This window comes from Nycticebus coucang, chromosome 14 (genome assembly GCF_027406575.1).
Source record: "Nycticebus coucang isolate mNycCou1 chromosome 14, mNycCou1.pri, whole genome shotgun sequence".
Taxonomy (NCBI): Eukaryota; Metazoa; Chordata; class Mammalia; order Primates; family Lorisidae; genus Nycticebus; species Nycticebus coucang.
This window is the reverse complement of record NC_069793.1, coordinates 11,368,343-11,381,668: the sequence shown is the minus strand read 5'-3', so window position 1 is coordinate 11,381,668 and position 13,326 is coordinate 11,368,343. Positions and strand designations below refer to the sequence as shown.

General features: G+C 56.5%; 2 protein-coding genes across 3 annotated transcripts in view; one reads left to right on the top strand and one right to left on the bottom strand.

The window, feature by feature from the left end:
• FADS2 (fatty acid desaturase 2) overlaps positions 1–7,981 on the top strand; it is a 32,619-nt gene extending 24,638 nt beyond the window's left edge. The window contains exons 6-12 of the mRNA XM_053562067.1: positions 246–306; positions 599–675; positions 4,220–4,317; positions 4,524–4,620; positions 4,914–4,993; positions 5,829–5,954; positions 6,369–7,981. Of these exons, the coding sequence (XP_053418042.1) occupies positions 246–306; positions 599–675; positions 4,220–4,317; positions 4,524–4,620; positions 4,914–4,993; positions 5,829–5,954; positions 6,369–6,420 (591 nt within the window). The 3' untranslated portion in view covers positions 6,421–7,981. The remainder of the gene's footprint in view (positions 1–245; positions 307–598; positions 676–4,219; positions 4,318–4,523; positions 4,621–4,913; positions 4,994–5,828; positions 5,955–6,368) is intronic.
• Positions 696–13,326, bottom strand: part of FADS3 (fatty acid desaturase 3) — a 28,410-nt gene continuing 15,779 nt past the window's right edge. The window contains exons 12-13 of one of the 2 annotated variants that reach the window (XM_053562064.1): positions 12,484–12,550; positions 696–2,745 (exon numbers count right to left, since the gene is read on the bottom strand). In XM_053562064.1, the coding sequence (XP_053418039.1) occupies positions 12,499–12,550 (52 nt within the window). In that variant the 3' untranslated portion in view covers positions 696–2,745; positions 12,484–12,498. Of the gene's footprint in view, positions 2,746–8,083; positions 12,551–13,326 lie in introns of those variants that run through there. The other variant, XM_053562063.1, reaches the window with a different exon arrangement.

Below are 13,326 nucleotides of genomic sequence, written 5' to 3'. Positions count from 1 at the left end.
GAGGATGGACATTGCTCAGCCCCATGCTCAGCTAGGGCTGAGGAAGTGCCTGCTACTGTCCGCCAGGGCTGGGGAGCCAGAGGGGCAGATGGGTCCCATCCTTGCTGGGCTCAGGGTGTGGACTTACAGGAAAGGCGCCAAGGCCACCCTCAGCAGGGAGAAAGGACAGGGCTGTGGGGACAGGGGCACAGTGAGAGTCTGGGCCTGGGGGCTGCAGGCACTCACACTCTCTCCTCTCCTCTCAGTACGGCAAGAAGAAGCTGAAATACCTGCCTTACAACCACCAGCACGAGTACTTCTTCCTGAGTGAGTGTTCCAAGCCCCAGGACCACTTTCTAGATCCTACCCTCCCCTGCAGTGGCCTCTCCCCCTGCCACCCTTTTCTAACCCAGAAAGTGATACCAAACTGTCCAAAGGGAGGGGGTGGCACAGCAGCCATCCCATGGCTCCCATGCTGCAGGCCAGGTGGGGACACAGCCTGGAGAGTCCAGGGTCATGCATTCAGCAATCCCAGGGCTGTCTGTGCACAGTCCTCAGGGAACTCTGGCTTAGCCCCTCCCCATCCCACTCAGACGGGCCTCTGCTCTCTCTTCCGCAGTTGGGCCACCGCTGCTTATCCCCATGTATTTCCAGTATCAGATCATCATGACCATGATCGTTCGCAAGGACTGGGTGGTGAGTCGGGGAGCAGGGTGGCTGAGCAAGTGGACTCAGAGGTCTTCATGGGGCCCGAGGGTTCCTAGGCATCTTCCCCCAAGTTGTTGCCTTGTCAGTCTCAGGAAGGGACTCCCTCTCAGGCTACCAGCAGCCAGACCTAAAGATCTCCACATGCACCCTCCCACACACACAGGGCTGGGGGGATCCGCTGGCTTAGCCACCACCTTTGCACAACCACCTCTCAAAGCTCCTAAAGGCAGCGTGCTGAGAGGCGCTGCCCCTGCCTCTGCCCTCTGCAGCCCTGAGGCCTTGTGAACTGGATCACCCCACCCTCTGGTTGGAGAGGGGGAGAGCTGGGTGCTGGCTGAGGAGACGAGCGTGTTAGTTTGCTACAACTGCATAACACAGCATGCTGGCTGAGTGGCTCACAGTTCTACAGGCTGGAAGTGCGGAGTCAAGGTGTTAGCAGAGCTCCGAGGCAGGCTTTACTCCAGGCCTCTCTTGGGCTGGTAGGTGGCCGCCTCACCTGGCCTCTCTTAGGTCATCTTCCCTCGATGCAGGTCTGTGTCCATGTCCAAATTTCCCTTTCTTTATGGGCTATCAGTCGTATTGCTGTAAGGCCCAGCACAGTGCTCTCATCCTCACCAGTTACATCTACAGTGACCCTGTTTCCAAATATGGTCAAGTTTTGTGGTTTTTTAGGGGTTGGAATTCCTACATAGGAATTTGGGGGACACAGTGTAACAAAACAGCAGGCTTAGAGGAGTCTTTTGATTTTGTTTCCAGAGAGAGAAAGGGGCTTTGGACCTACAGGGCTGTCCAGCCTGGGGCACAAGGCCAGGCTTTAAGTATTAGGAAAGTTTGAGCCTTGCCCAAGGTAGCACCATGTGGTGGGGTGGCCTTCTGGTGCCATGTTCTGTACTCTTCCCTCCACCCATGCCCCAGCCACCTATCAAGCTTTCAGAGAACAATACCTGATATTTATAGAGCACTTTAGGCTTCAAAGTCCTTTGTCTTACATTCTCTCAAAATGACAGAGCTGGGAGGCTGTGTCTGGTGATTCTAATGAGAGGACCATGGTGTGGTGGCAGCGTTGGGGAAGGCGTGGGACCCTGGAAGCCTCTACTGGAGTGTCCTGGGAGTCTGTACTTACGTCTAGGACATGCTGTTTTCTCAAAAGCGAGCGTTTCGTCAGTACTGACCATGTTCTAGGAATAGGCCAGAAGTGCACCCACATTGTGTTGCTAACCCTGTTGTACTGACCAGCTAGGTGAGGGTGGAGGGACAAAGAGACAGCCCAGAGTTATTCTGGATCATCTTAGTGGCTGGGATTGAGTGTGGATCTCCTCCCCTGCTGAGACTGCTATTTCCCCCGAGCTTGCCTGGAGTCATAGCTGGAAAGGGACCTGAGCCCTCCTGGGCTGGTTGAGGGGACACTGCTGGGGTCATTTTAATCAGCTCTTATGGCAGATGACCCTTGATAGAAATATATAATTTTTTCTTTTTACTGTGCTTGTTCCCTAAGGAACAAAGCATTAATCAGGAAACTATGCTGTGTCCCTAAAAGGGATCGGATGGCAAAGGCAGGGAAATCTGATGAGCCCTTGAGACTTCCTGGGGCCTGGGTGCAGCTGTGACCTGGGGTGTTGGTTCTCAATGAGGCAGTTCTGTTGGCCATTTGGCAATATCTGGAGACATGTTTGATTGTCACAACTTGGGGGTACGAGGATGTTACTGGCATCTAGAGGGCATCTAGTCAGGGTGGTGCTCCACATCCAGCCAAGTGCAGGATAGCCCCCCACAACAAGGAAGCATCAGACGAAAGTGCCAACAGGCTGGAGGTGGGGGAACCCTGACCTAGGCGAAAGAGGGTGATGAACCCTAAGGGCTTTGCAGGCTTCTGCTGGGAGGTTTTCGCTGTTCTGGTGAGGTTCCCCAGGGCCACATCCCAAGCTCTGCCGTATGTGACAGCACTGAACATTCCATCTTGCAGTCCTTCCTGTCAACCTTCAGGTCCTGCGGGTCCCTCACCCACAGCTAACTGATTCTGTTCTGGTGGCTTCCCAACATCTTCTTCGGGCCCTGTCCCTGAAACACAAAAGTAAATCCTCAGGCATGCCGGCATCCCATTTCTGTATCTACATGTGTCACAGAGACACGCATGCTGCTTGCACCACCCATGCAAAACCCAAGACGAATGTGCAGGGAAGTGGGAACAGACGGCCAGATCTGCCTCTCTTGCCCCAGAAATGCCACCCCCTTGCATCTTGAGGTCTTGCCTGTGGCTACCTCTGGCCCCTCCTGAGCCACTCCCCTCCTCTTTTCCTGCTCAGTCGCTGGCACCCCACCCCTGATCGCCAGGACCAGCTTAGATTGCTCACAGCCAGGCAGCAACCGCACTTAGTTCTGGAATCCAAATAGGTCCCTCATTGGCCCTGTGGGTCCTGGTTTAGTCCTCCATCGTTTTGTGTCTGATCTACCAGAAGACCCTCCTAATCCTCCCATCTCCAGTTGGTGGGAGTCTCTTAAGAAACAAACACGACCATGTCCTGTTGTCACTCTGTCCGGAGTGAGACGGGGCAGTGCCCTTGGCCCGCTTCAGCCTCTCCTCACCCCACTCCAGCACCTGTGCCGAGCCTGTGGCATATACACCCACATATAATACAGCAGGACGAACACTCCTGGCCAAGGAAATAGGCGGTGCAAAGGCCCTGGAGGGGTAGTTAGCTGGGTTAGATGTCTGAGGACAGAGAAGTTCCTGGCCCTGCAGGATCCATGGGCAACTCTGGGTGAGGTGGGGGCTTAAGAGAGGAGATGGGGCCTGCTTGGAGGGACAGTCATTCTGGTTGCCATGGATTATGAGGACAAGCAAGGAGACTAAGGGGAGCTGCTGCCATGTCTAGCTGAGACAGAGGACTTGGGTGGCATAGAGCAAGAGGAGAGAGGTTTTGGGTGGAGAAGCAATGCCTGCCCAGGACAGTCACTGTCACCACCCCAGTGAGGGGCACAGCAGAGAACAGGGCATGGGGAGAAGCCAGTAGCACCTGAGGCTGCCACAAGGGGCTTGCGGTGGGGACAGTGGTGCCTGCTGGCCTTTGTCCCTTGGCCGTCATGCTGGAGTGAGAGGCTGGGAGGTGTCCAGTTGCTGAGGTGCAGGACAGGGCTGGAGGGCAGGTAGAGAGGAGAGCAGGGGATACACCTTCAGAATCCTCCATCCCCATGCAAGAGCTGATGACCTTTGTCCCCCGCCCTGTGGCTGCTCCCCCCACTCAAGCCAACCATGTTGCCCTCCCTATTTCTCTGAAATAGCAGAGCATAGTTCACTTCCTGCTACTGAGACACTCGGCATTTCCCTAGAAACAAAGGCAGTCATGCCAGGCCCAAGCAGATGGGCAGCTGCTGCCCTTTGTGTCTCAGTGGGCTGCTGCCCAACTTCCGGGAGGCCTGTTGGGGTTTCTTTTGGACACATTTATGCAGCAGCAAGTAAGAGGTGTGTGCACATCCGGAGCAGCTGGTGCCAGGGAGGGACGGCAGGCCACGCCTCATCTTATCTCTCCCGCAGGACCTGGCCTGGGCCATCAGCTACTACACCCGTTTCTTCATCACCTACATCCCTTTCTATGGCGTCCTGGGAGCCCTCCTCTTCCTCAACTTCATCAGGTGCCTGAGCATAGCTGGTTGACCCCGGGCCCTCCAAGAGCACTGGCATTGATGAGGGCTGCGGTGTGAGCCCCGTGAGGAAAGGCCTAGACATCCCCTCGTGGCCCTGGGACCTCCTGTCCTGGCACCTCGGCTGTGGCTGCCCTGGGCTGGTTGGGAGAGTGGAGAGCCTTGGAGGCTCCATGCTCAGCTGAGCTCCCTTGCAGGTTCCTGGAGAGCCACTGGTTTGTGTGGGTCACGCAGATGAATCACATTGTCATGAAGATTGACTGCGAGTCCTACCGTGACTGGTTCAGCAGCCAGGTGAGGGACGGCAGAGATAGTCACCAGAGCCCTGTGCAGCATGGACCCAGGGCCTACTGGGCTTCCCTGGGGCTGCTCGTGTCCTGCTGGTAGCTTCAGGGCTAAGCAAGAAAGGAATCTAACGTAGGGATGGGTGGGGAAATCTGGGAAGACCAATGCTCCAGGCAGAATGGGGTGAGCTGGAGACACAGAGGGGTGAGCTGGAGACCCCGGGTCAGGGTGGACTCCGTGTGAATGAGGCCAGGCCCTCTAGTCTCCCTTCACTCCTGGCCACTTGTGTTCCTCCCCTGCAGCTGACAGCCACCTGCAACGTGGAGCAGTCCTTCTTCAACGACTGGTTCAGTGGCCACCTCAACTTCCAGATTGAGCACCAGTGAGTATGGGCCCAAGTGGGGCTGGGGGAGGGAAGTGGCCACCAGCCCCATCTGTCCCCCCAACAAGGTCCAGTCCTGCTGTGTGGCGCCTCAGCCCCCACCCGGGTCAGGAGGGGGCTCCTTCGTGCCAGCTCCCTGGGGGGCATCTGTGCCCTGGCCCAGGTGGTCACAGTGATAACCACCCTTCTCCACCTACGGGCATGTAGGGTCTGCAGGGCATCTCAGGATCCTGAGAGGTTAGCAGCGCAGGGTTACTGATCTCACTTCATTGACAGGGAAACTGAGGCCGGAACTGAGGTAGGATCCGGAACAAAAGTGGCCAGGCACCGCCCTTGCCGCCCCGTCCTTCTCTCACCTCTTGTCACTGTTCCTTTTCTTCTCAGTCCCTACTTCTTCCATTTCCTTTATTTTTTTTATTTTTTTAAGACAAGATCTCACTATGTTGCCCAGACGAGACTACAGCCAGGGGTCCTCCGACCTCAGCCTCCTGAGTAGCTGGGACTGAAGGCATATACCACAGCACGCAGCTAATTTTTAAATTTCTTATAGAGACAGGGTCTCTATAGGCTGGTCTTGAACTCCTGGCCTCAAGCAATCCTCTTACCTCAGCCTCCCAAAGTGCTGGGGTTACAGGCGTGAGCCACTGATCCCAGGCCTCATTTCCTTTTCTGAAAAACATGACATTTTGTCTCTGGCCAGCTGTACCACTCAGCTAGCCCTGTGGGTGCCCAGGAAGAGCCGCAAGCAAGTCAGGTCCTGGCCTGGGCTGTGGGAGGAGATGGGGGTAGCCCGGCCTGGGGCAGCCTCACACTCTGCCATCCCATGCTCTCCCAGCCTCTTCCCCACCATGCCCCGGCACAACTTCCGCAAGGTGGCCCCGCTGGTGAAGTCTCTGTGTGCCAAGCATGGCATTGAGTACCAGGAGAAGCCGCTGCTGAGGGCCCTGCAGGACATTGTCAGGTAGGGACAGGGGTCTCCAGGTGCTGACCCGTGGGGCCCCAGGGTTCAGGGAGGGTCTGGTGGGGGTGGAGGTGACACAGCTGGAATCACTTGTGGAGACTGGCAACCACAGAGGGGACAGGTGCTCCTGGCAACCCCCACCAGCAACCCCCTCCTCCACTGCTCAGCCTGTATCAGTGATGCCCAGCTTCTCTCCCTGGCCAGAAGAGGAACTTCTCTTGTTTTTCTACAAAGGGTCCCCAGGGACTCTGAACTAGCAACCCCTCAGACCACAGTGGCAGTGGCAAGACCTGGCTGAGGGCTGTGAGGAAGTACCTACCGCCTCCATCACGGCTTCCCCCAGCCCTCCCACTCCCTAGGACGCCCTGACACCCCCAACCTGGTTCCTGAGCCTACATCCCTCTCTCTCTGCAGGTCCCTAAAGAAGTCTGGGCAGCTCTGGCTGGATGCCTACCTCCACAAATGAAGCCCCCAGCACACCCATGGGGGTGATGGCCACAAGGAAGGGTGGGCTTTTGTTCCAAGGGGTGTCTGTGAGGCTGGAGTACACCCCATTTGTGAACCCCATGTTTGGTCTTTGTCCTCTCCTTCTTCCCTTCACTTCCCCCCAGAGGCCCACCTCATGAGCCTGCCCTGTCAGCCTGGCACTCTCTCTGGGGCCTCACAGTCCCTTCTTCCCAGGAGTAGAGAGGGGTCACCATGGGAGGTGGCACCATCCCCACCTCCACCCTCTGACCCTAAAGATCAGAGGAGACCAGAGTCTGTAAGTCTGGCCTGTGGCTCCCCTCCTTGCAGCCTGGGCCTCACACTCTCCCCATCTGTACCCCAGATACTCTTGGGATCCATGGGGCAGGGTCTCAGGGTCCTAGGTGGCAAGTCTCCCTGCCCCTCTGGGCCTGGCTCTGCTCTCCCCAACAAACATCTTTGGTCTTTCCCCTCTTGTAGGGAGGCCTGACGGCTGGGACCAGTGCCTGGGGCCTCCCTTCAGATGTCCAGGGCCCCGGGCCTGCAGAACGGCCAGCTCAGACTTTGGGATCCAAGGAAATGTTCTCAGGTGTCCCACCGCTGGAGCTCGCTGGCCCTGGGCTTGTGTGGGCCCTGGTCCATCACCTTCCCAACTTGAGCCTGTGACCTTGGCACCAAAGGGGTAGTCCCTGGTGTGGGCTTAGCAGAGGTGATGGCCAGGTTGGGAGAGGGGCCACCAGCCTTGTCTAGATGTTTGTCTTAGTTGAGAGGCCCAGATTCAGGAGCAATCAGACCCTTTTCCCAAATGCGCCATCACCTGCCAGCCAATTCCTGGCTACTTGACCCAAGAGGACTTGGGCCCTGCAAGCTGCACAAGGGCACTGGAGCCGGAGGTTCCAGCCCCTGCCTGGGTCAGGGCTGCCAAGGAGTAGGTGGGGGACAGCTCTCTCCTGTCTACACTCTTAACCTGTACTTAACCTTTTGCTCCAGGGTGCACTCTGACAGGAGCAGGTGGCAGGGCTGGGCCTGTGACAATCTGCCTTTTGCCACATGGCCTTGCCAGCCTCTCCCTCACCTAGTGGGCTGAGCCGGGCTCGCTCACCACAGCCAGGTGGCCCCAACAGTCAGGGCCTCTAGGCAGGAGGCAAACCTGGAAGGAGGCTCAGGAGGAGGCAGCCCTGAGTAGCCAGGGGACGGGGGACCTCCTGAGCGCTGAGCTGGAGTTGAGAAGAGGAACAGGTGGGGGGCTGGAGTTGGGGGCAGCTGAAGGGCAGGGCAAGTGGGAGGGAGGGAATGTCTGGCCACTGGGAGGGATCCTGAGCTGCTGCATTCAAAATCTAACCCACTAACCAATGTTTAGATTCAGGGGTTGGGTGGGGCATGAATGACTCAGAAGGGGATCAGCATCTAGCGTTTACAGGCCTCCAGGTTGCCATGGCAGCAGGGCTTGCCTGGGCCCCTACCAGCTACCATGTGGCAGAACGAATCCATAGGGAACTGATCTTAATTTTTATCATGTTTCTCCACCCCTACATTTTTGGAAATAAAAGAAGTAATTTTATTCTCACTTCCTTTTGCTTCCTGCATGTTAATGCTAGGCCATGGAATGGGGATGCCTCTTGGCAGGACTGGGAGGGTGGCCACACTTGTATCCCTCTGTCCCCTCCCTCACTGTGGTCCTCCTGTGCTGTCTCCCTGCAGCCTCTGGGCTGGGAACTTGGGGCAAATGGTCCTAAACATTGGCCTGCCTTCCTCCTCCTGGGGACCCTTAGCAGCTGACTCTCACCCAATCCCAAAACACCACTGGAGCCTTCTGGAGGGGGGCATGGGGAGAATTGCAGAGGCCACCTTCCTAACACCCTCGCTCTCCATGTGTCTCCCCATCACCACAGTGCAGCCTGCCCTTGTCCCTGGCCCCACTTTCCTCAGAGTGCTGGGGCAGACCATTCCTCGCTCTAAGAGGCTGAGGAAGATCCTGGACACTGACGTTTCCATCTGTGGCTCCTGTGCCCATGCAGTGATTCATTCAGAACCCACATTGTCCCAGCCCAGGTCATCAGCTCACAGGCAACAGCATGGAGACTGGGTTCTAGGTCTGCCCAGATCCCTGGACGAACCTGAAGGAGCATGCCAAAAGCACTATACAGTTTGACCCACTGGTCTGCCTGCTGTTCTGATCAGTCTGAGCTGGCTTCCCTGGCAGGCAGAGCCAGGGAAGGTGTGCTAAGGATGGGCTGAGAGAGATGGGATAGCTTATGCCTCAGGGGCTCCCCCAGACCCGCCATTATCCTAGCAGGGCTGGGGAGGGCTCCAGAGTAGATCTTTACCCCCTCTCCTGTTGCCCAAGCCCAGTGTTGCCTGACTGCAGTCTGTCCACGTAGGGGACAGCTAGCAGACAGGAATTGCAGGGGAAGCCCCAATCAGGTCATAGACATCCTTGCTGGCTCACCAAGTGGTCCTGGGGGAGTCCTTTGCCCTCCCCAGACCTCTGGGCCAGTTTCCCCATTGTATAGTGAAGGGACAGGGCCACAGGGGCCCCCAAAATGCCATCATTTCTTGATACCGCGTGCCCTAGGCCTTGCCCTACTGGTGGGCCTGCTGGAGGCCCTGGTGGCTGCAAGACTGTGGAGAACACGCCTTTCACCCTTATCTGTGCCTGTGTTCCACCTGCCACCCAGGCTGCACCTGGCACCCCATCTCCCAGGATGGTACAGGATAGGATGGCAACCAGCCCAGGCCCCTGACCCCACCAGCCGGAATACCTGAACACACTGCCCAGGGAGGGAGAGAGGGATGAACAGCACAGAGGCCAGGCAGATGGTGCCGCTATGAGGGCTCCATGGGCACTTAGATCTTCTCTGTGACTTCTTCCCCCAGCCCCACCTTGCCCTTAAGGCCTACCCTTGGATCAGGAAGCTGGGAGCACCCGTATCTGTCCTCTGCCCAACTGCCTCCTTTTGTCCCAATATTCACCTGAGGTTCTTGCCCAACACCCTCAGAATGGTGGGCTTCTCACCCCTACCCCCTGCCAAAGTCCTAACACCCTAACATTCAAGGCCCTGAGGATCAACCCTGACACCTCCATCAAAGGAGAGAAGGTGGAAACCAGAGAGGGGAGAGGACTGGCCTGAGGCCACACAGCAGCTGAATCAGGGCAGGCAGTAGGCTTCCTACCCTTCAAATAGCAGGCCCTGGGCACCTCTCTCCCTCCTACACAGAAAGAGCTGGTTCCCCTACCAAGGTACCCCATGCTCCTCTTGTCAAATGCCAGACTGCTCCTGGGCACAGAGTGGAAGCAGTGGAGGGCCTAGTCCCTATGGAGGAGATAAGAGTAAACACACATAAGGGGGCCACCAAGATAAAAGGGTGCCAGCTTTGCAGGTGGTGGGGACAGGTACAGGGCAGCTAAGTGAGATGTGTGTGAGGCTGTGGCTCCTGGGGAGCCATTGGACACTAAGAAGTTCTCAGCTCCCTGTGGAAGGGGGAGGGAGGCCTTTTGCAAGGTGGACCAGGACAGAGGTGGCTGCCACTGGGAGTGTAACACAGCCCTTTGGTCCATAAAGACTCTTCAGCTGACCCTGCTGCACTGTCCCCAATGATGTGTGCTCCTATGCACAGGACGCAGCCACTCAAAGAGCCCCTGTTTTAATGTCTGAGGGGGAAAGAGCATCCCCTGACCTAGAAATAGGCCAGAGGGGACAACTTGCCCTGGGCCCCAAGCTCCAGTACTCCCTTACCTGGCTTCTCTTTCCCGAACTGTTCTGGTTTTATACACAGAACAAGTGGCCACCCAGTGTGCTAGGATACTGTGATCATGTCCCTATTGTCTCCTGCTATTATAAACTTTTCTTTGGGCTTTGAGGGCATTTAGGCCTTTCTTCTAAACCAGGTGTCCTCAAACCTTTTAAACAGGGGGCCAATTCACTGTTCCTCAGACTGTTGGAGGGCTGGACTATAATTTTAAAAAAAACAACTATGAACAAATTCCTATGCACACTGCACATATCTTATTTTCAAGTAAAAAAACAAAACGGGAACAAATACAATCACACCGCCTCATGTGGCCCGTGGGCCGCAGTTTGAGGATCCTTGCTCTTAACCATCAGATTCAAAAGCAAGTATCCAAGAGGAACTGGGAACTCGGAGAGTTGCTCCAGGACAGTGTGGGGGAGGCATGTGTGGGACAGCCAGGAAGGTCACCACCTGTTCTTGTGAATCCCCATTTCCCACATCTGCCTGGGTCAGGGGACCCTGAGTAAGTGTTGGTAAATCGGAGAACAAATGAACACACAGTCGTGGCTTCCCACAGTAGTTCTGCTTTCTTCTCTGCCCAGGACTCTTCTGATGATAAAAAGGTACATAGGGTTCCCCAGGGGTGCCACCACAGCCTTTCCCTGTCTTCTTTTATAAACCTGGCTCATGTTCCCTAAGTCTCTCTTCTATGAATGAATGAGAGACCTACGGAGAGGGAGCTCAGCTCAGGAGAGGGAGGACACCTGCTTCCGATGGTTAGTGGGAGTATGGGGGACAGTGAGACAAGAACAAAGATGACCAGCCAGTAACATTGCAGGCAACAGGAGACACTCCGGGAGAGCTACTGAGGGTGTGGCCTCCACAAGGCCCTCTAAGCAAGCTGCTGGGCACTCCCCTCGACCACCACCAGGGGCAGCGTGGAGCACTGCCCGCCCCACGGTGGTGCAGAGCGCAAGGGCGCCCCTGGGTGGCATTGCAGTCTCAGTGGTCCCGAGGAAGAGCCTTGCCTGGCAGGGAATGGAGGGAATGCCTTCCTTAGCCCTCCTGGGACTGGAGTGCTACTGTAGCACCAGGAGTGAGCAGGATGTGGTCAGATGGTGACAGGAAGGGGGACTCCCTACAGAGTGAACAGCCTGTGCAGAGATACCGAGGGCCTGACTTGCCCTGAACTTGAGAAATGTTCATTTGAGTAAGTGGTGACCCGGCCACTGGATAGTGTGCATAAAATTTGTGAATAAACTTGTGAGATGCCTGCTGGGCCCTTTGCCAAGAGCTTTCCATGTATTATTCCTTCCATGTTCCATTTCCCCCAGGTAGCTTGGGGAGAGGTGGCTAGTGCTCAGAGAGGTTGAGTAACTTCCCCATGGTCACAACCTAACTGTCCCCATTGTCAGATAAAGTGCGAGGGGCCTGGTGAGAAGCAGTGCCCTATCCAAGGATATTGGCCCATCAAGGCAAGTCCCCAGACTCCAGGGATGCAGGGACAGAGATGTCATGCCTTGGGTTATCCAGCTTATTCACTGTAGCAACTGCTACAGGTGGACCTGGGGACAATTGGTGTCCCCTCCTGCAGGCTACTAGGCAGAGTCAGGCATTACCCATGTGATGCTACACATGGTGCTGAAATCAGCAGATGGCCCAATCCCATGGGGCTCTTTGAGGATCCCGTCACAAGGGCTGCCAGGAGGTAGGTGCACGTCAGAGACACAGCAGCTTCCCTGTCTGGTGCTCCAGAGGCGCTTACAGACTCAGTCCTCAGCCCTGGGTCCTTGTCTGCAGGGCCAGCCCTGATCCATTGTGTAGAGGTGAAGCTCAGCTCGACTTGCCCCTGGCGAGAGGGTGACTAGGAAGGGACCAGACCCTTTGGGCAGATCTAAGCCTGGGCCCACTACCAGTGCCCCTACCTAGTGCAACCAGAGTGGATGGGGGCTTCTTAGTCACCACCTCCCACACCCTGATGACCCCAGGGCCTGAATGTGCTGGGGAATCTGCGGCAGACTCCAGTTCCAGAATTTATGCAGATTCAATACTTCATAATATATCTGGGTGTATTTTTATATAAAAATAACAGTTTTCCCCCAATTCTTGTTCTAGGAAAACATGCCGTGCTCGCTGTGTGGTTTTATGTTCCTTCCCTCCCCCCTGGCCCTATTAGGCCCAGAGCCAAGGTCACGGGGCTGTAGAACAGATAGGCGAGGGAAAAGTGGTGTGGCCAGGCGGGCAGGCAGGGCACCCCAGGGTGGCGGGTGGAGGGGTGGGGTACCGATCCTGCCTGGCTCCGCTTGGAGGTTGCTGCGCCCTGAGCCCTTACCCCTCTCTGCTGCCTTCACTGGTGGAGGTAGGCATCCAGCCAGATGTCACCAGACTTCTTCAGGGACCTGGGAGGTAGAGGCAGGTGTTGGGACTCAGCTGAAAGATCCTACCACCACTATACCCTAAAGATGAGTGTGAGTAGGGACATCCCCATTCCCTGTGGGACCCCTTCCCCCTGGGGCAGGTGACTGTGTGGGGCCAGGGTGTGGGCTGGAAGAAGAGGCTAAGTGCTCACTGACTGGAGGAGAATCCAGGCATGCGCCTGGGTGGGCCTGTCCTTCCTTCGCTTAGTTCTCCCTGTCACCTCCTTCTGCTGGGGCTGTGACCCAGAGACACATAGGCCGTGAAATCTGCCCTCCAGGAGCCCAGGGCTGGGCAGAGAAGCCAGGAGGCCCCGTGCCAGGTGCTCTACAGGGGCTGAGCTGAATGGCGGGGGCTAGAGAATCAGGCTGGGAATGATGGTGAAGGAGAAGCAAGGTTCTGAAGATCAGTGCAGAAGGAAGGACATCCGAGTAAAGGGATCCGAGCAAGTGCAAAGGCACAGAGGGAGAAGACCTAGGATCTGACCTCTTCTCCTTTTCCAACTGCCCCTGTTCATCTGGACAGATGCAGGGGCATCCGCTCTACCTTTCTCTGCCTCGATTCCTGCCCTGCCAGTACATTCCCTGGCAGGGCACCTTTCCAAGATGTAAGGTGGCACATCCCTCTCTAGTCAGGTGCATACCACCATGCTTCTGCCTCGGGGCCTTTCACTGCGGTGCCCTCCACCAGACACGCTGTGGCCAGCCCTCTTTCCTCCTCCCTGTCTCTGCTCTTATGTCAGCTTCTCAACACTGCCAAC